This window comes from Desmodus rotundus, chromosome 3, assembly GCF_022682495.2.
Source record: "Desmodus rotundus isolate HL8 chromosome 3, HLdesRot8A.1, whole genome shotgun sequence".
Taxonomy (NCBI): domain Eukaryota; kingdom Metazoa; phylum Chordata; class Mammalia; order Chiroptera; family Phyllostomidae; genus Desmodus; species Desmodus rotundus.
The window spans coordinates 36,670,628-36,695,420 of NC_071389.1; the positions used below are offsets into that span (position 1 = coordinate 36,670,628).

The following is a 24,793-nucleotide window of genomic DNA, read 5'->3' on the forward strand; positions in this document are numbered from 1 at the left end:
AAATCAGTACCAAACATTTTAAATAAAGACATTCTGGCAACAGTGAAGCTACACCGACTGACCACAGCTCTGTTCTGCCTCAACAACTCCACCCCTGCTTCCACCGAGGCTCTGCTGGGAGCCTCTGCTGGGTGCCTCTGCTGGGAGCCTCTGCTGGGCGCGGTGGTCCTCTCAGCTCTAATGTGATGTGCCTGCCATGCGACCCCAGGAAGCACACGACCTCAGACCTCTGCACTTCAAGTTAGAGACCAGGCACGGAGCGCCCATTTTCACCATGGAAAACGAAATTAAGCCCACCCTTTCCGTATTTCTCAGCAAATTGAGTTAGTGGGTAGATTCTTCCCAAATGTTCAGTTTTTCTCCCCCAATTTTTGCTTAACCCCCAAGTGACTGCCAACGCTTACTCAAATACAATTAAGACCATCCTGGAACAAAAGGGGTTGCTCTGCACTCAGAAGTGCGGGTCTGCCTCTCCTGCAGTTCAGCGCGTCCCTATTTCCAGGTGTCGCACACAGAACTCATGACCAAGAAGGCCCCAGAGCCACTCAGAGCAGAAGAGCAGCTTGGATGGAACCCCAGAGCCCATCAGGAAAGGCTACGTCCCTCCCCCTGCCAGGCCCCTCAGACTAGAGCAGCAGGCCCTCCAACCATGCTGCTCCCTCTGCCGGGGCTGCCAGCAGCCAGCGCCAAACTTCAAAACTAACCACCACCTTTGGGGGTTGGGGCCCCTGTCTGGTTCCTTTCAGTCCGCGTGCTGACAGCCAGGCCAGGACCTACCAGCTACTTTTGTTTCACGGGGAGCAGAGAAGGCAGGGGCCTCTGCGGACGCTGGAGGCTCAAGTTAAGTTTCGCTGGTGAGTGGCGGGGGCACAAAGGAAGGAACCGCTGGGGGAGGGGAGGCCACAGAGGAGGAGGGCTGGGACAAAGGGGACAAGAGACAAAGGGACAGGAAAAGGGAGCTGCTTTCTCCTCTGAGGAAGAAAGTCTCCATTTAGCCTAATATTTCACTCATACCCCTGGGCAAGAAAAGCACATTACACGTTTCAGGAGATGGCTCCGGGTGTCCCCGACACCCCTGCCGATACCCCTGCTGCCTCAGCTGCACGCTGGTCCGCCTCATCCCTCCTCCTGCCCGTCCAGGCCCCTCCTCAGCCCACTTGTTTGATGGGCTGCCTCTCTCCAACCTGATCTGCCACCCTGAAGAAAGACAAAGAATTATTTATTAGGAGAGAAGAAAACCCCTCCAAGTGTCAGCCAGTGACAGACACAACACTTTCCACAAAGGAGTGAGGACAGAGATGTGAGGTGCCGGGCTGGGGCAGGGGGGCGGTCGCTGTTACCACACACAACCTCAGTGCTCTCTAAAATCCTACCTGCTCGGCTCTTTGGATGTCTCCCCTTTAAGACCACTGCCTACCCCACCAGGTGGTTGTGATGATTAATCTATATTGAAGGTGAGAGAGTCCAGCAGCAGGACGGCGAGGTCTGCAATAAAGACGGCAAAATCTGCGATGTGGGCGAGGTCAGCCCAGAAAGACCTTGAACGTCTGGCTCACAGCGTGGGGCCTCCGTCCCACAGCCAGGGGAACCTCAGTGCTGTGTTCCGGGCAGATTCTGAATGGTCTTATGTTGGTTTTGGTTTGATCTTAGCAAGGGAGAGAGACACGATGCAATCACATGTTGCGTTAACAAAGCCAGTCTGGCTCCCAAACACAGGCCCAAGCCAACCAAGGCGCAGTTTAAGGGTGAGGCCAGGAGGCTGGCTGTCACTACCCACAGGGACAGCAGGAGAGTGGCAGAAGCCACAAAGCTTGGCTCCTTCCCTCCCTGCTGCCACCCGTGCCCCTGAGCACACCGGAGTCCTGAACCGGACACAACTCCGTTCCCCAACACAGCTGCGTGGCTCCAGTGCGCCAGGGGCGGCCCAGGGCAGCGTGGCCCCTGCCCTTCCGGCGGGGCATCATTCAGACTGCATCAAGTCCTTCACGCCCGCTGTCTTAAAAATGCAACATTTTTATGGAGCACCAACTGTATGCCAGGTGCTGGGGCTCACTCATTTGTTAGGGCCCCGAGAGAGGCATTCTGGTCTCTCAATGGAGTCAGTGGGGGCTTGAGGAATGGTAAAAAGCCTATCTCCAGAGGAGGAAAAAATGAAACCGGGCCAATCAAACCAGAAAGACGAGAGAGAGCTGCTCCAGGCTCCTCCCTCCTGTGGGGTCTGGCTTGGGCAGCCACGCTGGTGGTGGCCATGGTAGCCGTGGCCCCTGCCTGCATTAGGTCAGGGCAGACCCTTCCCCAAAGCAGCAAATGCTGCTGTTCCAGAGGGCAGTGACCCTTTCTGTGGCCTGGACAAGCTAAGTCACACCTCCCCTCCCACTTTTCTTCCTTTCCCTAGGACAGCAGCCCCACCCCTCCCCCCCAGGGCTCCTCCTCACCCCTACCCAAAGCTTGAGTCCAGATCAGACCCTGGAGAGGGCCCTAGCAACTGGCCTGCCAAATACCTAGACCAAGGATCAGGCCACAGTTGGCTCTGGATTGGAACCAGTCTCTCCGCTACGTGCGGTGACTGCTTCTGTCCTCTGTCCTGAAAAGAATGCTGGTGTGACACACACTCAGAATTAAAAACATCTTCAAAAAGAAAAAAGGGAGAGGGAAAGAAGCCATCTGGATCTCAAGTCTGCAAGGCAGCTCTGGATGGGGCCAACACCAGCTTCCGAGAAACTGTGGCCCAGAGCGGCCCCAGCCCATGATCCCAGCCCTCACTAGGGAAGGGATATTCTAGGACACGCTCGCTGACTCAACAGAAAGGATGGTGCTGTGGAGGCACCTGTGCCTTGCAGGTGGCCCGGACACGGCCAGGAAGTAGCCATGGCCTGGCTGTAACGCCCAACCCCCAACCATGAGGAGGAGGATTTGTGTTTTTGGCAAAGCCTAGGAAAATTAATTCGGGTCTAAGAGAACACAGTCCCCTTCAAGCTTCCTTAAAACTAGATATCCTTCATTCTTTTAGTTTATGTTCCTCTAGATATACGTTCCCAATAACCCATTTTTTTAAAATGTTTTACTAGAATACACTGGACAAAAATATTTTTGTTCCAACTCCTCTGTCCTGAAGATGCAGTCACTGCCTTCTCCAAACTAACTCTTCGCCATACCCTTACCAGGCCCCAGACAGCCACACGCCAACACTGGAACCACAAGGTACCCTTCACCACCACTCCAGAGAAGTGAGTACACAGTTAACTTCAAGCAGTTTGTCTAGAAAACACCAAGCCAGCCGGTGCAGCACAAGGCCAGGGCCGGCCCAGGCAAGAGGAACCTCACTGGTCCTCGAGTCCCAGCAGCAGTGACCAGGGAGAAGAGGCAGGAATGCATTCCAGTGCCTTCCAGGGGGACGCCCAGCTGAACCTGCAGGGTGTATCTTCCACTTAAAGATGTGCAATTAGCATCTTCAACACATAAACCCTATGTAAAGGAGAAGAACCGTCTTTCAGGTCTGTAAGGGCAAAGACTTTGGCAGTGTCCTTCTGTCTACAGCCACACCTCAGAGGCATCAACTACTGGATGAGTGATGGGATGAACGTCTGAGAAAGCCAGGTATCTGCTCTGCCGCCCTCAGTGGATTTTCGATAAAATGTTCTCCCATTAGGACTGTATTGACAGGAAGTGGGGATTTAAAGGAAGTGAGCATTTATTACAAGCCCCTGGAAAAGCCTGAATGGCCAGCTTAGAACTAAAGAAGCCCCCCAGCCAGGGTGTGGCTGGACCCTGCCTGAGGAGTAGATAAGAACTACTCACAATGAGAAGCCACCTCCTGCACAAACACCCACAGCAGCCCCCCTGAATCTTGTTTATCCTCCTCAGCTAAGTAAACAGGAGTCTCCTCAGATAATGCAAGGGTCAACTGTAGACTTGTGTGGCCTGATAATATCACCACCAACCCTGATTACAGGGGTCAAATCATAAAATATTCCTGCCCAGATAAGCGGGAGGGTTAGAGGAATCAGAAGCGGCTATTTCCCATAATCGTAGGTTAACACTCCACTACGACACCAGCTGGGTGGCTTTTCAGGATTCCAGACCACATCCCTGCCCACCCATTCCCCAAACCCCTTTACAAAAGGCAAAAACTGGCAAGAGAAGAGTTCACGGGGCTTCCAGCCTGAGTAGCCTCATTAGTTGGCAAAAGGTTGGGCTAACTGAACACTGAGCGTTTTTGCACATATCTCTGAGGACACGTCACGTCTAAAGTTACATTAATATGTCAAAGACCTATTTCAGAAAAGAAAAGGGAATGCCAACGCCAGGGCTCAAACCAAGCAGCCAAACTCGGCCTTGTTCTGAGAGCATGAAGGCTTCAGGGAGCCATTCAAATGCACAGACGTGGCCCTGGCAGGTGGCAGTCTCCTGTACTTCCTGATCAGTCTTTCAGCCCATGAATATGAATTGGGTATATCCATCAGGTGTCAGGCCCTGGCTTTACAGAGGGAAGTGCCCCAAACAAGGACGACAGCCTGTGCAAAGGCCCTGAGGTAGGGAGCTTGGCCCTTTCTTCCCCACTGCTGTAGCCCAGCAATAGGCTGCTATCAGAATCTCACAGTTCACTCCACCCTAACTACAAAAATACACAGTGGTAATTTTTATTTCAAAACATTCCAAAATTCCCCCAAATATTTTTTGTCTAACACACCAAGTCCACTACCTTCGCCTTTCCTGCAGTGGTTGCCCAGCAGCAGTAGCTTCTAAGTCCTGAACAGCTCACAGGGGCCTCCAGTTTAGGACCCACCCTAGCTCCCTGCTAGCCAATGGTTGTCCCAGCTGCCTGTCCATGTCTCCAGGGCAGGCCTGGGACAGGGATAGGGGGAGGACCTGTTTCCGAAGCAAAAGAAAAGCGCAAACCCGACCTGCTCTGGGCAGCAGAGGCCAGGAAGGAAGTAGGAAGTCATCCTGAGTGCAGGAAGTCCTTGCTCATCCCTGGATGAGACCCCAGCAACAGAAGGCCCTCCTCCGTCCCCCGGGAAGGGAAAGATCCTTTGGGGGCAGGGAGCAGGGTCAGAACGCTGACTGCTCTGGCCCTCTTCATGGCATGCACTAGGGGCAACAAACACTTCTAACCTCAGAGCACTTGGTTCCCTTGGTGGACTCTGTCCTCACCCCCAATCCCCACCAAAAACAGACTTCAGGAAGAAAATGAATCAAGTTTTACAAGCTTCCCTATTTACCCAAGGCTGCAAATCTATCAGTGGGGAAGCTTTTAAAATAAACTCTCTCCCAGCGCTGTCACTTCCTTTCTTCTGTGTGCTGCCGCACCCCCCCCCACACACACACCCCACCCCACCCCCATCCCCGGGTTTCTTTAACCTGGGCTGTGGATCCTGAGTCTGAAAGAGGAATTCCAAATGGAGAACACAGACCAATCCACGACTTAGAAATACTTCCGGTTTTCACTCTGCTCCTCTCAGTTACTCGTGCATCTGAACACACCCCAACAGAGCACCCTAGGCAGATACTCTCCCCGAGAATACTATCAGCCTCTCAGGTGGTCATTCCAGAACTATTGACGGGCATCTTTCTAGGGTGCTCTGCAATATTACCTCAAAACCGTACTACCAGCTGAACGCAACCTCCACCTCACAGACGAGGACGCTGAAGTGCAGAAGCAACTAGCACTGGTTACACTGCGAGTAAAGGGCCTAGAGCGGATCAGAACACAGGCGGCCTCACCTTGTGCTTTGTACCCTGGCTCCCCAGTACCCTATGTGTATCAGGCACAAAAAGCAAAGTTGCTTCCTGAAAAAAAAAAAAGAAATAAAACTTATGGATCCCCAGCTGCTGTAATATTAAATTCTGAAACCTAAAGGTTATTTTAACTCCTTCCTCCCAGAAGGATCATGGAAAACCCAACCAGCAGAATGGAGGGCCTGTGCCTGAGCACCAACGCTGCTGTTGTGGTGGCTCCTGGAGGCACAGGGGCTGGGGCAGCTTTCCCCAAGACAGGGAGGCTGCGCCCAGCGGCTTTGCAGGGAGCCGATCAGCAGCCTAGAGTTAGTCTCTCAACCTCTTGCTGCCCACAGGACTTTGGGCAAGGAGGAGTGAGGGCTGGGTGGCCTTGCTGTAGTGGCCCTGGACCTCTTCTAAGGCCCTCCAGGTAAAATGACCCATGTGTATAGTGCCTCCGAGCTTAGAACTGAACCCATCGTGAACGTCCAGGAGCTGGGGAGGGGGACGAGGTGACAGGAGGCCCCTTCTGGCAGACGAGGAGACCCAGGCTGTGTGCTGAGGCCAGTGTCTGGACGCAGCCCCGATTCTTACCCCCCCAGCTCCAAGGGTACGACTTACAACCCACATTCCCATGTCCCCAGGGGCGACACCATGGCATCCTGCAGAAACACAAAATGGAAAAACACTTGCTCCATTTCAAACTGGCCTACCCTATTCACCCTAACTTCCCTGGCTGGCTTTCTATACCTCCAAACCCATGAACCGGCCCTACTTTTTGATCCCATCTTCCTTCCAAGCCAGACGCCCCTCTCCTCTCTCGTCTCTGTCCACCCCCCACTACTACCTATAAAATCCCCGTGTTTCCGCAGCCTGTCTGCACCCCCTCCTTCCCCAAAACCCCATACCTAGGACCTCGCTTCCCCATCCCCAGCTCTTCACTCTGCTCAGCCCTAAAGCAGAGGCAGTAAGAACTTTCCTTCCATCTGTCCTTCTAACTGGATTGCCCAGAGAGTAAGAAAATTTTTTAAAGAAATTGGATATTGTTATTCAGCTGCACAACTGTCTGAGGCCCCACCACACTTCATATACAGGGGGTGGGCAAAAGTAGGTTTATATCTGCAATACAAATAAATAATACAAAAAAATCACTAAATAACGACACAAGAATGAACTCTGTTATTTCGTGTACTTACAACTTTAAACCTGCTCTTGCCCACCCTGTACACTGCAGTTTGCTTCCTGACTGGAGTCTGTCTCCTATCGCCTATGGCTTCCTGGGTGTTGATCAGAAAAGCCCTCAGGTGACGGACTAGGGGAGACCCTAAGAAGAACTCTCAACTCAATGCCTCGAGTGCTTGGAGCTGAAATACAACTTCTCCTTTAAAGCACAAATGAAGCTGCCAAACACCAGGCCATCCTTCCTTCAAAAAAGGAAGGACTTCCAACCAAACCTAACACCGAAATCCAGTGTGGCCTCGTAACTAAACCTCCCTGCCCGGCCCCGCAACCACCCCGACGGAAGAGCCTTTTCACATTATTTTCCTTCAAAAACAGAAACATAATTTATACACTGAGTGTCTTTACTTTCCAAACCATTCGGAATTAGGGAAAGGGGGAAAAAACACGTCTGTTTCCATTTGAAACTGTCAAAATTAGCATTCAGTAATTAAAAATCACACCCTTTCTCTTAATAACCTAACCAGCATGATACAATCAGGTTGTGCCAACTCTTTAATCTAATTGACTAATTACAGATTTTAATTTAGTCAGTTACTGAACAACTGTTGACAATTTGTTTTCATTAGGGACAGAACAGAATAAATATTTAGGCTTCTAGTCACAAAGACTCCTGCGAGCAGCTCTCCGCTGTGACCCCAACTTCAGAGCAACCGTGGCCCCGTCGACATCCTCAGACACAGGTACGCACGTGGCTCTCCAGCCACCTCTCGGCCACAGCCTGCCCGCATGGACTTTCCTACAGGTCCCTCCTAAGGCAGAATCCGTAAGTACGCACAGCGGCCTCTGTTCCCAAAGTACAGGCAATTCCCCAATTCACACACGTCACTCAAGAAGTGGCAAACGCTTAAATGTTGTGAAGAAAAATAAACTCAATGCTACTACATGTCACTGGCTTTTAAGCAACAAAATAAGTTAACAGTCAAAATAGGTTTATCTGCGTTCATCTCACTGAGAGGCAAACTGTCAGTGGTATCTTTTTTTTTTTTTTTAAAGACACACATTTATAGGTTTCTACTGAAGTGATCCAATTCTTTCAAAGTGCTTTTCTCCCCAAGGTCCCCATCTCCCAAAGTCATCCAAAAGTTTGTTACAATAATGGTGTGGCTCAAGGAATGGGGACCCAGATTCAAGTCCAGATTCCATTATTTACTGACGTCATAACCACAGGCTATGACTTCACTTCTCTGAGCCTCACTTGCTTTTATCAAAGGAATAGGACAAAAACAGCCTCTGCCTGGTAGAGTTACAGGGATTAAGTGCTATAAGCAAGCACAGTGCCTGCCCCAGGGCAAGTGTGCAATAAAGGCCGGTCACCACTGTTTCAGGGCCCAACCCCGGCCATTCCAGAACAGAGTGAGAAGGGACCCCCTACACTGCTAGATGGGTGTGACGAGCACAGAGGTTAAGCCAGAGGTTCCCAGCCTGAGGACGCAGGTCTCTGGAAAATTTTAAGGACTCTGGAGAATTGCTGTTATTTTTTAAGCTCAGTAAGAGTCAGGTCTGTCTCAACAGAACTGGAATCCAAATTCCCAATGCTTCCTGTTGACTAGAATTCCACCAAACCGGTATGCTCACATCAGTTCCCCTGAGCTAGTAAGAAGCTCTGATTATCAGCCACTATATACTTCTTGTTGTTCCTATTTCCTCATCAAAATGAATGGTGACCACCCTGACTGGTGTGGCTTAGTTGGTTGAGCGGTGTCCCGCAAACTGAAAGGTCGCCAGTTTTGATTCCCAGTCAGGCCACATGCCTGGGTTGCGGGCCGGGTCCCTGGCTGGAGGTATGTGATGCGCTTCTCTCGCACATCGATGTTTCTCTCCCTCCTCCTCCCTCCTTTCCCCTCTCTCTAAAAATAAATAAATAAAATCTTAAAAAAGAAAAGCATGGTGACTCAATGCATGCATCTACTTGTGAACAAGGTATTTTCAAGCATGGAATCCTCAGTGGGTGACAGAGGATTAATGAAGGTGGCCTTCTAAGTAAGAGATGGAGAAACTATTCTTTAAGGTGTACGGGTCCAAAGCAGGACATCTTCTTCTGGGGTGAGGTCATAGAAAACCAGCCCAGTCCTTTAACCCGGGGAGAAGCAAGCAACCCACAGGCAGGGTTTGAGCTTGAGGTGCCCCTCAGGGCCCATTTCCCACCCTAGTCCTGCCACCGCCTATATCGACTTACCCTGGGCTGGGCTGCGGGTGACCAGTGAATCAGGCAGTAAAGATGTCGAGTCTGGTATAATTCTTGGGGAGTAGTGAAGAGCACTTTATTTTAAGCCCACCTTCAACATTGCTGAATCCCTCTAGTGTCTCAGTTTCTTTAACTACAATATAGAAAAATGGGGCTTAACCCACAGAGCTGTTTTGAGTATGACATGAAATAAAACCTAAAGCACTTAGAACAGTACCTGGCATACAGCTAGCACTCAATAACTGTTCGTTGTTGTTATCAGTTCTTCCTCCATGAAATGGAAAGAAAATCCTGTTCCCTACACTGCCCGCCCAATAGGGTAAGAATGAAATAACACTTTCAAATGTCTTGGCACATAGTAAGTGCCCAATAAACACTCGCTGCCTTCATTCAATAAGGGATTCATTATTATTGAACCACAACACTGTAGTTTAGTAATTTATCCCTTAGCAAGAAACCACCACTCCGACTCCCAATAGCTCCAAGTCCCATGGAAAGATCATTGCTCCCTGAAGTCGCAAGGGCCAGAGTCGAGCACTGTGATTTTTACCAAGTCTCACCTCTTCAAGTTGCCCTTGATGAAGGTGCTGCTAGCAAAATAATGCCGAAGAAAGTACGTGGCGACAGGCAACTAGATTTAAGTTCATTTTCTATAGCTTGGGGTCAGAATTGACGGAAGCACTCTGGTGATCAAGTTTTCGGCGATTCCCTATTCCACGCATTGCTTGCTGACAGAAATTCACTGCGGTATTTAAAGTGGCAGCCATCACAACTAACTCAAATTGTATTGACTTCCCCGATGCTGAAATGCTCTGCTGAAACCATCAATTGGCCAATTCGGAGATAACGCGGTGGCTGAAATTCCCTGTCATGCTGTAAAATCCCCTTTTGAAGAAGCTCGCCAGCCCGGAGGTCTGCAGCTGCGGGCCAGCACTGCCTCGTGTAACACAAGTGGGCTCGCAGAGCGGGATCTGGCGGTAGCACTGCCAAGAGCAAGGGCCTCCAGAGAGAGGATAACATTTTCTACTGGAAGCCTTCTAAAAGACAGCAAGAAAAGACAGGCAGCGTGCACACGCCCGACACCAAGCCTGCCCGCTGGGCCGTCAGCTCCCCCCCAGCACAGGCCGGGTGGCCAAAGCCACGGGAAGCCCAGGGCATCTCCCAAAGAAAGCTGCAAAATTCCTAACGGGTGGCACAGACACAGACACAGGTGCCAAGCTCTTAAGTGGAGGTTTGCTAACGTCAGTGGCTGTCCCAGGAATCAGAAGCCTATCCGGCCACGGGCTTACAGTGTTACCACCCTATTCCAGGACTCAGTCTCCCCACCTGTAAATAGAGAGGCTCCTTTCTTATACACATTTCTGTGATTCAACAGTTTGTTCAAATTTCAAACTGCCTGCTCAAAAGGGGACAATTTGCAAACAATTTTCAAATGCTTTCACCTGACTTAAAGAAATTTAAAAAGCTTATTTCATATATTTTCATATCATAGACACTCTAAGGCTCCGAGAGACCAAATGACTTACCCAAGGCCATCTGAAAGAATCCCAACTTGCAATTTGAACCCTGGTCATCCGCGTCCAAATCCTGTGTACCGTCCATGGCACAGCTTAGTCCCCATCACCAACCAGCACAGAGCCAGGCACAAGGCAGGGATGCAGGACTCATATCCCAGCAACTGACTGCCACTCCAGCCCAGTCTGCAAAGCCACACTGTCCACACCAAGAGAGCGGGCAAAGCTGAGCCTAACACCCCAGGCGTGGGGGAGGCCTGCCACCCCGGAGCCTGCTCTCTCAAACAGCCTTTTGTGACCGGAAAGAAGGATCAGAAAAAAACCTCAGACAGAGGCCGCAGGGAGCAGCCGTGCTTCTTAAGGTCAGAGGACTGTGAAACACAAGTGAAATGTCAGGCTCTTCACCCAAACACACAAAGAGCAGGGGACACAAAGCCTGCCTGGGAGCTATGCAAACAGCTGCCATCCGGAGGGGAAAGGGAATGTGGGAGGCTGGGCCAACCTGGGTCAGACAGGATGCCCTGAGATCCAGTCTCAAGAGTCTCCCTGTGGCCAGAGGCTGAGCCCTGCAGATGCTCAGACCACGCCCTCCACAGGGGCCAGGGCCCCAGCTCCCCTCAGCTGCAGACGGGCAGGAGTAGCCACTCAAGGCCAGCCAGCGGGGACGAGTTGCAGACTTCAAGTGGGAACTACTGCTCACTCAGCATTCAGCAAGCATCTGCTAGCACCTTCCACGTGTGTTCAGTGCCCTAGCACTATGGCAGCAAACACCAAAGGCAGAGGTGCTGAGCACCCCCCAGGCACCACTCAGGAAGCAAAATGGGGAGACGACTCTCTCAAGAACCCTCAGAGGTGGGGATGATTCCCTCCTTATTACAGATCAGGGAACTGAGGTCAGCAATCGCTTGTCGCTTTGCCTCAGTCATGCAACCCGCAGGTCCCAAGATTCAATCTCAGCCTCTCCAGCCTACTGGCTTTCAGAGTTTAGACTGAGATCCACAATAAGGCAAATTTCACTTCACAATCCAAGGCACATATTCCTTTATAGGGACACATAAATCACTGAAAACAAGTTTCCCAAATTAATACTTATGTTTACTGTCTGTGATACAGTTGTTTCATTTTCTGTAATTACCAACCTGACCCACTAAGCTGATTTCAGGAGGCACTAAGGGTCACAACTCCGTTTGCAGAGCAATGGGTTACCACGAGCCACTTGCCCATCTCCATCAAAATGTGCACTTAACACGCCTGATCCCTGGGCAGCAGTCAAACTATTCTCATTTCTCAAGGCCCAGACTGCAGCTCACCCACCCCGGGGTCCATTCATGATTCTGCAATGGCCCCAGGAGTGGGAGAGCAGAAAGGGACGACGATGCCCTCAGGAGCTTCCAATCTAGGAGGAAGGGAAGAGATACAACCTTGAGGCAATCAATCACTCTACTTCCGGGAAGCAAGTAGCAAATGAGTAAGAAAAACACCAAGTTCTTGAGGGAAGATGGAGAAAAGCCAGTGCTCCCAGGAGGGTGGCCCTGGCAGGCCTGGTGGAGGCAGGCACATTCCAGGCTGGCATCTGCTTTACAGAAGGGATGGTTTGGCACAGAAACAAAAACACCCATCTCAGGTGGAGCAGTACCTGACCCCTCCACCTGACTACAGTAGCAACTACAGGGAAGGGTCAGAGGGGGCTGGGGAAAGCTCCAGACCCCCAGACCAAGAGAAGTGGCTGGAAGAGGAGAAAACGGACAATGACTGAAAAACATAGGCCACGTGCTGGCCAGGAACGCCCGCCCTCATCTCATTTCATCCTCAGAAGCACGGGGGGCTAGTAGGGAGGCTGTGTGTAGGACCCCCACCCCCACCCCTACCCCAGTCAACTGAACGAGCTTGAAGGTGGTGGATTCAAACGTGGGGATCCAGAGAACTAACCAACATGTGAGCAAGCCAGTGACAGCTCATGTTTCACACATCTCACACCCGAAGCCCCTGCTGCCACCCCCTTTTGGCCATCAGAGAGCCAGGATTCATTCCAGGTCAGGGGAGATAATAATTGTAGCACATGTTTACACGGCACTTACCAACACTGCACCGGGCACCGTGTGCATTGTGGGGGGGGGGGGGGGTACACACGCATGGACTCATTTGATCCTCAGGACAACCTGATGAGGAAGGTGTGCTTTGTTAACCCCATTTTGGCCTGAGGAAACTGAAGCACAGAAACGTTAAGATGCCCCAAGTCTGCACAGCCTGTGAGTGCAGCAGGGCAGCCCAGGGCAAAGGAACAAGTCCTGTATCCTATTGGGTTTGCAGGCTGGAGTCCTTCTGGTGACACCAGGTGAGGCATCTTTCCTCTCCGGGCCTCAGCTTACCTACTTGTACAATGACTAGGTGACCTCCGTTTCCACTAGCTGCAACCCTGCATTAAATACATTTCCCAGCCACCACCAGGGGTGGGACTGTTCCCCTACTCCAGGCACCTGTTCTGACTCTGCATTCATCTCTCCAAAGAACAAAATCATCCTGCACAAGTGTTCTTAAGCACTTAGCATGTCCTGACCTGCATTTCTTTCTTCGACTACACTCGGCAGAGCAGGTACTCCATGGTAGGACTGAATGAACACCCCAAAACCTGGCACTATCTTCTGCTCCTGGCCTGGGGGCCAGCTGACCAAGGCCTAGGAAAGAGAAGGAGAAAAGCAGCCAATGCACCCAGAACCAGTTTCCCATGGACCTTCCCCAAGCCCACCTTCTTCAGGCCCCTCTTTGGAACACCTCGCTCAGTCAGAAAGTCAGCCGACGCCTAAGGCCAGCCAGAGCAGCATGCACCCCGAGAGGACGATGACAAGATCCCACCGAGGAGCTCTCAATCCTGTTTGTCCCTATAAACATTTACACGGCACTTCACAGCAAGACGGCCTTCCGAGCCTTTCCCCCAGCCACCCCCACAGTGGGCTGAGCAAGGTGGACCCTCGGCACCTATTTCTCAGTCTTGAGAACAGACACCCAGAAGTGAAGCAACGCCCTCCCCAGCTAACGGGTGGGAAGCCAAAATTTGAATTCAGGTTTAATGCCAGTGGCCAGCCCTCTGGGTCTCACCATTTAGCTGTGTGGCAGCCACATGTGGAGTTGGGCCAGGACCACTCTGGCCAACACAGATAAGGGGTGCAGACATCTCAGGGAAGCATTTATCGGCGCCAGTCTGTGGCAGGGTGCCTGCCCTGCCTGTGCGGGGGTGTGGAGGTGAGACCAGACAGCTGGGATGGAGGGAGGACTCCAGGACACGTCAGGGGAGCCCAGGGACCAGAGGGCATCACTGGGAAACTCAATTGTCCAGTTCCTTAGGGTCCACTTGTTCTCCCAGAAAAACATGCTATTGTTTCCATGATAGTAAAAGTTTGGGGGGAAAACTTTAAAGCCGTAAAAGAGAAAGGAACAAACTCATCAAGTACTAGCCACAGAGAGACAACCAGTGTGTGTGTGTGTGTGTGTGTGTGTAACTATTTAACCCCCATGACAACCACACAAAGGAACCACCATTTCCCCACTTTATGAATGGGGAAACTGAGGCCCTGAAAGTCCACCCTGCCAGGAAATGACAGAACAAAGACGGGGCTCAGGTATGCACCCCAGTTGCTAGTCAGAGCCCAAACCTTTCAAAATTCAGAGGATTCAAGGCTCAGAAAAATTAAAAAATACAGTATTTTTTTAAAAGCGTAACACTGAGAGAAACATTCCTAAAACTCTTCTAACCAAGGCTGCAGAAAACCCCATTACTCTGGCGCATCAAAAACAGTCATTATTGTCCGTTTGCTATAAGCTCCCCGCAACGCGTATTAAAGAGTTTATATGAATCGTCTAATGCACTTGTGCCATGGTCAGAGTTATTACTCAGCTAAGAAAGATTAATTTTTCTAAATACTCTAAACCCTAGACACTGTAATAAAGGCTACAAGCTAGTGTAACATTTCTGTTATCTTGGCTGACAGACCCTCAAGCACACACACCTCCTTTCCACTTCTCCCCCTTCAGACTTAAGCGCACACACCCTCACACGCAGAGCTGGGAAGGTCAAGGGAAGGGGACGAGGCAGCTCTGGCCTGAGGCCCCCAGTGGAGAGCCTGCTTCCCTTGGAAAATCAAGATGACCTAAGGGACACTGCAGAGAGAGCCGGGTGTCTCCCAGCTCCCTCAGAACAGCGGCTGGCACAGAGCTGGCTCTCCATCCAAGTTTGCAAATGCTTAGCTAACAAGGATGGCATTATGCAAAGACTGGTGTGCACGGCCAGTCTTGGAGTTCAAATGAAGTGACCACTGCCAAAAACTTTGTTTGGGTCCCCACCACTCCCCCCGCCTCACCTCCCGCCTTGAAATAAAGGGCAAGGATTTGCAATTTGGGGTCTTGCTGCCACTTGAAACCCATTAAAGTGGCCACATTGCCTGGGTTCTGGCAAAATGCAATTCCAGTTACTCATTTAGTGTTTAATTAACTACCGATGGAGGAGTCTGCCAGCCTCCGGGGGTTAAGAGGAATTGCAGCAAGTGGGGTGGGGAGCCTAAAGAAAGGACTCAACACAAAGTCTAAGCTCCTAGGGGAGTGGGGAAAGAAACAACTGCGTGTAAGTTTTGTTTTCATAATCTGCCACACAAGGATGCCAAGGGTCAGAGCCAAAGGCAACTCTGTGAACTTGTCAGGACCTCTGAGCAGATAGCTACGCTGGCTTATCGCGGGGGAGAGCGCTCCCCCAAGCTACCCAGAGCCCAGCTGCAGCCTTCTCCTCCCATTCCAGCCCACACTGCCACCTTCTCATGCCCCTGCTCCCAAAGGCTCTGGCAGGCATGGACACTCCCTGCCTGGCAGGAACCTCAGCTCAGCACATCCAAGGAGAGCCCTCTCAAATATCACTTTGCTATTTCAAACCCACCAAGGACGCTGGACCCCTGCCACGGAGCCACAAATACCTCTGCTCCCGTGCACGCCCAGAACTCAACCAACCTGCCTGGAGAACCAGGCTCACGGCAGGGGGCGGAGGGATCAGCAGAGTCCTGCTGGACAGGAGCACGGGGAAACGGAGCCAGCTCCACAGAGAGAGGCCCACTCAGGGGCTCATATGGCAGTTTTCAGAGTAGGGAAACTGAGGCTCAAGGCTCACAAGGTCATGCATGGGACTCTACCTCCACTACAAACCCAAGTTCTTCACTGGGGATCAACAAGAGTGCTTTGGTATTTGGGGCAGCAGTCCGTGCACCTCCTGAAATCACGCACAAAGTCTCCTTTGTGGGGACACACGTGTATTTTATGGAAGGAAACGCCATAGCTTTTATCACATTTCCCTGCCAAGAGAGCCTGCGCACCGTAACAAACCCCTTCCCCGGGCTCAGGTCTCGCCTCTGCCAGGACTCTGCAACTCACCTCTCAGGAACCTGGGTTTCATTCTGTCCAATTCATTTCTTCAGTGCAAATGTGTGGGCACACTCTGCGAGCACACACACACACCTTCCCTCCACCCTTTGGCCACATGCCCAAAGCATCTGAGCTCTAAGCCTCAGTTTCCTCACCTGTAAAATGGTGATGAGACTTAATAAGACCTAACAAAAAGGCAGCACTGAGGCCAAACCACAACCACACACTGAAAAAGCACAGCAACTTGAGCTGTGCATAAATCCATCACTGCCCTCCAGCACCTTCCACTCAGACGCCACTTCAAGGACCTTATCTACTCCCTTCAGTTCTTGCCACCAAAAGGAAAACACAAAATTAGCTCCCATGAGGAGGGAAAGGACTGCTGGCGGTTGAGAAAGCACCTAGGACACTTCTACCAACCACGCAGGCGCTGGAGGAGGTCAAGGTGGGGAAGGACGCCAGCACCCCACTGGGCCCACAGTGAGAGACACAGGATGCCGGCAGCTGGGGGCACCGCTGCACGAAGGGGCAGAACCCAGACGGCGGCATCTAAGAAAACCCAAGGGGACCCCAAGGGCCTTCACTACCACTCCACAGTCACTGTTCTAGCCGGAGGGGAACAGCAAGGAAATCAGAGGCAGGGTCCCTGTGAGCCTCTGTCCATGGCCTCAGAGCTCTTCTGGCTTAAAAGAAACTAATTTCCAGAACAGTCCATTCCAGGTACCAAATCCCCCAATATTCCACAGATACATGTGGTCAACAGCAGGGCACTCAGGCTGACGAACAATGAGCCAAGAAACCTGAAGTTGCCAGATGTGTGGGGGGAAATAGACTGTGACTCAAATAAAAACTCACCAATTCAAAGAAAATTTAAACCTCCTCCCTGCTGAGTCATACAGCTCATTCCAGGCCCTATAGCCTGGCCTTGACCTGCGAAGAGCCTTTGAGAAGGCCCTGACCCATCGGGAAGAGGAGACAACCCGCCAGGAACACAAAATCATTTATTTCCCTAATAGAGCTGAGACCAGGATCTTCTGAATGGACAGAGGTCCTTTCCAGCCCCTCAGGAATCAGGCACCCCCTCCTCCAATCCCTGCCCAGCAAGCACCCACCAAGCCCTGAACCTGGTACCTGGGCTGGTGGGACTCCCCCACAAACCGTGAGAATCTCTAAATCTCCTTGATCAAAAACGGATATTGCGCTTTATCTTCTAAAAAGGATTTAAAGTAACTGGTTAACACACATTAAATCGCCTGGCTCAAGATCACCCGGCAAAAATGATCATCATCCAGTATTCCATCCACTGTTCCAGACCAGGCTACTTACTGCCCCCAAATTACCTATTTTTTCTTACCCATGTAGTTCCTTACTCCTTCATTCAATTAGCATGTATGCCTACTGTGTGCAAGATACTGTGGGAGCTACAGAGATGAATAGCTCTGTGGACGAATGGTCTCTGCCATGGAAAAAATTAATAAGCTGTGGTTGGAAAGACAAACCTGAATGAGAAGTCAGTCAGAATAGGTGCGGACAAATGACGCCACTGACCTGGGAGGCCGAGCCTTGGCGTCGTTAAAGAGAACCGATTCCGGAGTCAGTTATGACCTGTGTTTAGATCCTATGCTACCCCCTACCAGCTGTGAATTAACCTCTCTGTGCCTCAGTTTCTTCATCTGCAAAATGGAGTTATCAACGTGCTTTCTCTCAGGTCGCTGAACGTGTACCACTCAGCACAGGTACCCAGCACACGGAAAGCTGCCAACAAAGGCTTTGGGTAGGTGGTCTGTACAGATGCTGCGGCTAAGGGGCAATCTGTGTGCAGAAACTACCGTGAAAGTCCTCCAGGACGGAGAAGTGAAAAGATGGAGAGGACATGAGTGGGTATCAAACGCATGCATTCCAGACAAGAGTCCAGAAAGAGGTTATAGCAGTAATTCTAGTAAGAAGGAATATGGGCTAACTAGGTAGTAGCCATGGGAATGGAGAGAACACAAAAAGATTTGAGAAGGACACAGATAAAAAAAAAGTGTTTCTTTCCTTAATTTTCTTAAATAGTTCTTAATTTTCAAGTTGCCTCTCTGTCTTCCGTGCAACTCAATGCTACCTCTTAACTCCTTCACAGTGGAGATGACCCTTTCCTGTCCCCATTCATCACGCCATCCCTCCTCCCACACGACCTGACTCTGCGCACGTAACAGTAAGTGGCTTCCAATCCAAGAAAAAGAGTTTGGACCCTAAAACCTGGGCCTCAATGTGACCCCATCTCTTGGTTGCATCTTCTAAGTATCAATGCCAACCTCAGAAATCCCTACGGCCATTCCGCAGTAAGTCACCGAAAGCAAACCCATGCAAACTTTCACAGCCACCGCACTGTTTCACGGAGGCAGACCACACCGCAGACTGCCACAGAGCAGCCAGCGCACGTCATTCTCTCAACTTCGTTAAAAATCACTAACGTCTCTGCAAAGACAACTTCGAAAGATAGCACAGGTACCTGTATCGAGTGATTGACTTGAAACAGGCGCACCTGCCCATCGCCTGCTCTAAAATAAAACCATTTGCATAGCAGTCGAAGACTGGCCACACAGGAACTAGCTGTCCGTAAGTTGAAAAAAACACAACAAAAAAAACCAAGACTTTTTTACTAGGCAGAAAAGTCAAATTCGCCAACTATTCTTCTATGGCTGATGTACCTCTTAGCCTCCTCCCCCGACCTCCAGTTCAGGAAACCCTATGATCATCGGCGCGGGTTTTCCCAGAAGAACCACATCACAAGCAAACGAGTCTCCTCACCTTTCACCACTACAAGTTTACCAGGCCGTGAGTGCCGTTTGCCAGCTTCTCATTTGCAGCCCTAGAGAGGGCATGAGAACTGGTCAATTCCCTCAGCATTCTACTCCGAGGGCGTTAACTGTTCAGTCACAGCAGAATTTCATCACATTGAATAGTCTCAAAGCCAGGCAGCCTCCGGCAGAGTCTGTAGCTCCTCGTATTACAGGAGAAATTCTCACCACGAAGATATTCATGGGGATGGGGTTTGACCACTTGTGAAACTCAACCAAGATGGGTTCTGGTCTCCTGGGCCGGTTTCAAATTCTCCATGCGGGGGACACAAATGGCCTGGCCAAATAGGTGTGCCCAGATGCCACTGAAAAAAACAACCTCCTTGCCCCCCAGGTTTGGGGACCAATTCCTCTCCACTTCTTGCAGAAGTGTAAGACAAAAGAGATCACGCCTCTTATATGCACATATGTACACACAGACAGGCACACACTTAACCTTCCTGTGTAAGGTTAAGGCCAGTGGGAAGCAGACTGGAAGGAGGCTGGGAAGACCTTCAGACCCTTCCCCTTCCACCTTCCCCAAAACATCCTAACCAACCTATTTCATCTGATCATAAAGTCTGACACCAACTCAGGTTTGGAGTCCAATTTGAGGGCGGGGGGGGGGGGGGGGGGCAGAGGCAACCGATTGATGTTTCTCTCCCTCCCTCTCCCTCTCCCTTCCCCTATCTCTAAAAATAAGTAAGTAAAATCTTAAGAGAAAAAGAAAAAAAAAAGAGAAAGAAAGATCACTCCCTGGAAAGTAACGCACGAGTGCACTTCACCAAATTCTCACTCAACATCCCTTCTCCTCCAAAACACAAGTTTCACACTTGCTTTTTTCAATTTTTTTGGTTGTGGTCCATTTTTTTCTTAAACCAACACCAAAGAGGCTCAGTCCCCTCCCAGCTAACTGTCCACTCTGAACATAAACCTCACATGGTTGAGCCCTGCTCAACGCCATTTAATTCTCCAGATAGGTATCTACACACTCTTTTGCATAATTACAACATTATGAAATAGCGCTCACCAAGTTAGAATGGTGCTGGAGGAGGGTACAGGACGAGGGCAACAGGGAGATGGGCAGAAAAGACAGGCGAGCAGAAAACAAAACCCACTGCCAACTGGCCGTGTATTTGCTTTTGGTCCTAAAGAAGTTAGAGCTATCCAACCCTGTAATTATTGCCAGGATTAAAATTTTGTTACTCACGTAATCATGAAAGGCTTTCGCTTCACTTGAATGTTCACAAGTGTCTCGCCTTTCAGGAGCTGCACAGTAAAGGTCCCAAAATACACTGCAAGTTGGAAAATAAAATAAGATCGGGTTACTAATTATGACTTGTGTACACAACGGCAAGTGCACAATGCGCGGTGCTAGCAGCACCGGGTCTCCCAAAGGTTCAACCCCTCCTCGCCAGCCTTCATTGGGCAAACTCAGCCCAGAAATCACCATGGACCTAACCTCCTCTAGCAAGCCAGCTATCTGTAGTAAGAGTGATGGCTCTCATCAATCAAGCACCTACTGTGTGCTAAAACGCCTTACACCTGTGACTCTGCTTGTGATTACCACAGTGCCTAAGACAGATTTATCCCCACATTACCCAGGGGCACTGAAGCTCACCCAGGTTAGTGCAGCCCACCCGCAGATGCCCAGACAGCACAGGTAGGAATCTGGATGAGAATCTGTGCATCTGGTCTGGGCTCCTGTTACCGTCCCCCAACCCAAAAGGGCTGCATTTAGTTAAAAGGTTAAACAGTCAAAGTCAGGGCTATGATTCACAGGTAGAACAAACTGGGTAACTCTGCCAATAAAGGAAACCTACAGGTTCTTAATCCAGGAACTCATACCCCCACCCCTCCCACCTTACCCCCACTCCCAGCCAGGCCCTCCCCACAAGGTATTCTTATGCAACAACCACCCCACCCCATCCCATCCCACCCCACGGAAGAACAAGTATCCATTAGGCAAAGGTCAACGAAATATCTTGTTCCTTCACACTCAGAGAGAGCCCCCCTCAGAGGGGCACTGTCCACCAGCCCCGCAAGGGGAGCATCTGATGTGGGGGAGAAGGGGTTGATACCCCTGCCTCAGCCCCTCCAGGAGTTTGTCCAGTCGCTCCAACACTTTGTATTACATGAAACCAGGCACACAAGCCCTTCGTCAGCCAGAAAAACCCTATGCAACCAGGGGTACTCCCTGTATTAACGGGAGGCCTTGTAAAACCCTCTTCAGGTCAGGAGTCCAACGCCCAGGGATGGGAACTGACTGAGGGGCAAACGTTCACCAGAGCAGAAGTCTGACTCCTGGTCCAGTGCTCCTGCCCCTGCTGAGCACAGCCAGCACAGAAGAAGCCATCTCAACTGCCAGCTCTGCAGTCACCAGTAACACAGTATGAACAACACAGCCTGACCCTCTCTGGATCAGCTCCGCTGCTTCCTCCCACCCCCAAAGCCGTGGTCATTTGCTCAGTGTCAAATCATGAGGTGCTTTCTAACTAACAAGACCACAGCCAGAGCCACCACTGCCTGAGTCCAGAACCACAGAAAAGGGCTGGACAAGTTTCAGGGAGGTTACGGATAAAACAGGAAAATCAGCGACTTCCACTAGCTGCAGAGGGAGGCTCAAGAACATTCCCTGCTGTCCTCTGAAGCTGCACATTTTTGATTAACGCTTTCACACACTAAAGGTTTCTAACACTACAAGCTCCCCAACTCCTTCTAAGTAACTTTCACTCACTCCTAAGCTAGGTTTCTGCAAAACCTATGATGGTCAGACCCGCCAACCCCATCCACATTCCTCTCCAAAACCCACCACAAAAAACCCATCACCCACTCCAACAGGCAGAATCCTTCCGCCTACAACACTGGCAGTGGTGAGGTTGGCAAAAGTAATTAAAAACTCATTTTCCCTGCCTAAGGTAGAACAAACACTTCATCCCCCTGCAAAGAGACCTGAAACAGTAACCTGAGCTGGTGGTCAGGTAAACGCAGTAAGATCCCAAGACATGGCACTCCCGTTTTCCTGAACTCCACCAAAACATCAAAAGCCACTGTGCTTTCTTTTCCTTTTCAAAAGGATGTCAAAGACTCCACCGATCAGTCGCACAAAACACCCAGGTCTTCCTTGTACTGCAACTGGCTCCCGCTGACCTTAAGCCTCCCTCCTGCCAGCAGGCAAACGGAAGGCAGACTGAGGTGGACCCACAACGAGCACGGCCCGGGAGCCTGAGAGAGGGTCACATATAAGAGAGCCCCTGACTACCTACCGACTACTACAGGCACTCTGTGAGGTCAACAGCGACAAGTTAAGGTTCTCAGTAAAATGAAACTTTGTGGTTTTAGGGATGCTGGGGGTGGGGTGGAGGGAGAGCCCACAGAGCAGAGGAAGGTCCAGTCAGCCTGAATCAGTATCTTTAAAGGAAGTGGCAGCCCCTTCTTGCTGTTTCTCAGGGTGCCTTGGAAAAGGCCCCGATAGACTCTCATTTCCATTCCCTTTCTCTTTCTCTCTCTCTTTCTCTCTTCCTCTCTCTGTCTCTCTCTGTCTCTCTCTCTCTCTCTCTCTCAAGGATCTGAGTACATAGTAAAAAAAAAAAAAGGATAGACCAGTTGTAAAACAGACCTGGTATCCCCTCCACCCCGCCCCACCCCCCAACTCCCTCTAATTAAAGCAGCATGCAGAATTGACAAAAATCCTTCAAGGTTTTTTTGCAAGCCTGCCTAGTGGACAGGAGTGAGATGGAAAAGTAAAGAATTTCTATCTAAACAGTAGGCATGATTTAGTAGATTCTCAACAGGAGGGAAAAAAGGAGGCAAAAACTTTAGGCACCAGCCTCTTCTGCCCTTTTCCTCCTTCCCGGATGCTGGTCTGAGGGCCCAGAGGAACCCGCTCTGTGCAGTGCTGAGGATAAGGCAGGGGGTCTGCTCCAGGCCGCCCATCTTTGCTCACTTGGACCCAGGACTCAGACAAAATACACGTACACAAGACTATCACACAAACTTACCACCACCACGAGTGCAAAAACCCAGGCGGTTCTCCCAACGTGATGTTTTTTTCCCATCGAATCTAGAAAGGAGAGATCAGAGATAGCTTAGCGGAGCGGAGCGAAGGGGTGGGCTGGGGGCTTCTCAGAGCCAAAAGGTTGTGAAGACCAACTAACAATAAATGCCAAAAGGTGATAAAAATTCAAAATGGTGGCCACAGTGACTGCTCCTGAAAACAAAGGCTCTAAGAATGGTGGGGAGAAGGGGGTGTCAAGAAATTGGATGATGGGAGGAGTTCCACTCACCTCTGACAAGAAGGTCTGTGCAGATTTCTGTGCTCCTACATGCAGTAAATATTCGTAGACGTATAAAGCTAACCTGGAAAGTAGGCAGGGGGCATAGAAAGAGAGAAAGGTGTCAGATCACAAGGAGCAATTGCTCCTGGACCTTGCCAGCCGGCTTCCAGCCCTGTCTGCGCTGTCCCATTGTGGCCCTGACCAGAGGTAAGCAGCTACCTCGGCCCTGCCTGAAGCCCAGAGTGGAAGTAGTCAGGGGCTGGATATCAGGCGATGCCTTATCTCTAGCCACGGGGGCCCGAAAAACAGCCCCCAAACTTTAACTTAAAAGTGGCATCAGAACCAAACCCACCTAACTCTCTCAAACTCAAAAGCCACCCGATCTCAAAGCCTCCTTCCTTTTCGCGACCCACTCCATGCCACCCTCTCCCCAGCTTTGAAGGTCCGGGACACTCAGTGCTGGACTCCGGGGTGCTTGGCGAGCTCTGAAAAAAGCAGTAAAGCCCACCCTCACTACCTCCCCCTCACAAACAACTGTCCTCCAAGCCTAGGGCCAAGCCGGCGCCGCCGTCCCTGCCTAGCCCGGCGCCCCGGAGGGCACCGGACCGGCGGCGAGACAGAGGGCAGGGAAGGGAGAACGCTCCGGGCTGAACAAAGCCCCCAGCACGCACTCCTCACGCCGCAGGCGGACAAAAGGAGCCTTCGGGGCTGCAGAAGCCACGCGCCCCCTGCCCGCGCCCGGTGGGCAAAGTGCGGCCACCGCGACGAGCGCTCCGAGTGGGGCGGCCATCCCGGCTCGCTCACGGGACCTCGCCCACCCCTCGCCGCCAGCCCCCATGCCCGGCACGCCCCGCGGCCACCAAGTGCCCCCTCCTCCAGCAGCGCCTCCCGCCGCCCCTTCCCCGATGCCCCAACCTCTGGCGGATCCCAACAATGGGCTCCCCCACGCCGCCGCCGCGGCCTCGGGGACGGGACCAGGCAGGCGGCGCCGGGGCCCGGGGAGCAGCAGCCCCCACCCGCCCACCTGCCTCCGCCCGCCCGCCCGTTCGCCCACCCGCCCGCAGCCCGGCGGCCACTTCGAAAATAAGGCTTACTTTTCCCGAGCCTGCCCATCCGAGGGCACCGCCGAGCCTTTGCCTTTGGCAAACATGTTTTGCAGAGAAGAGGACGCTGAGCCTCGCCGCCGCCGCCGCTACCACTCCGGCTGCTCCCGAGCTGCCCCTCGCTCCCGGCCCCCTCCCCGGCGCTCGCCCGCTCGCTCGCTCGCGCTCTCCTAGCCGCGCTCCCCTCCCTCCCCCCCAGGCGCTGGCTCCGCGCTCTTTCCAGCTGTCAAAGCGTCAGCCCCGGCCGCGGCCCCATCGCCCTGGAACTCCTCCCGCGCCGGCTCGGCCTGGGGTGCCGGGGCCGCCGCCGCCGCCGCTCGCCCGCCGGCCCGGCTGCCCGCTGGCTCGCTCGCGCGCCCGCCCGCCCCGCTCTGCCTGCGCCGCCCTCTGCGCCTCCGGCACCGCTGCCGCCGCCGCTGCCGCTGGTCTACTTGGAGCTCAACCGAACGTGGCTACCCCGGCGAGGGAGCCGGGCGGGCGTCAACGTCCCGCGATTGATAGCCGTTTCGACCAATAGGCGCGTGGGGGCGGG

At 51.8% G+C, this 24,793-nt stretch overlaps 1 protein-coding gene across 3 annotated transcripts in view; it reads right to left on the reverse strand.

Moving 5' to 3' along the window:
* The window catches only part of SSBP3 (single stranded DNA binding protein 3), a 153,450-nt gene extending 128,722 nt beyond the window's left edge, over positions 1–24,728 (reverse strand). The window contains exons 1-4 of one of the 3 annotated variants that reach the window (XM_053920520.2): positions 24,253–24,728; positions 23,168–23,240; positions 22,883–22,944; positions 20,092–20,176 (exon numbers count right to left, since the gene is read on the reverse strand). In XM_053920520.2, coding sequence (XP_053776495.1) covers positions 20,092–20,176; positions 22,883–22,944; positions 23,168–23,240; positions 24,253–24,308 — 276 coding nt within the window. In that variant the 5' untranslated portion in view covers positions 24,309–24,728. The remainder of the gene's footprint in view (positions 1–20,091; positions 20,177–22,882; positions 22,945–23,167; positions 23,241–24,252) is intronic. The other 2 variants (XM_053920522.2, XM_053920521.2) reach the window with 2 other exon arrangements.
* Between the last annotated feature and the right edge of the window lie 65 nt (positions 24,729–24,793).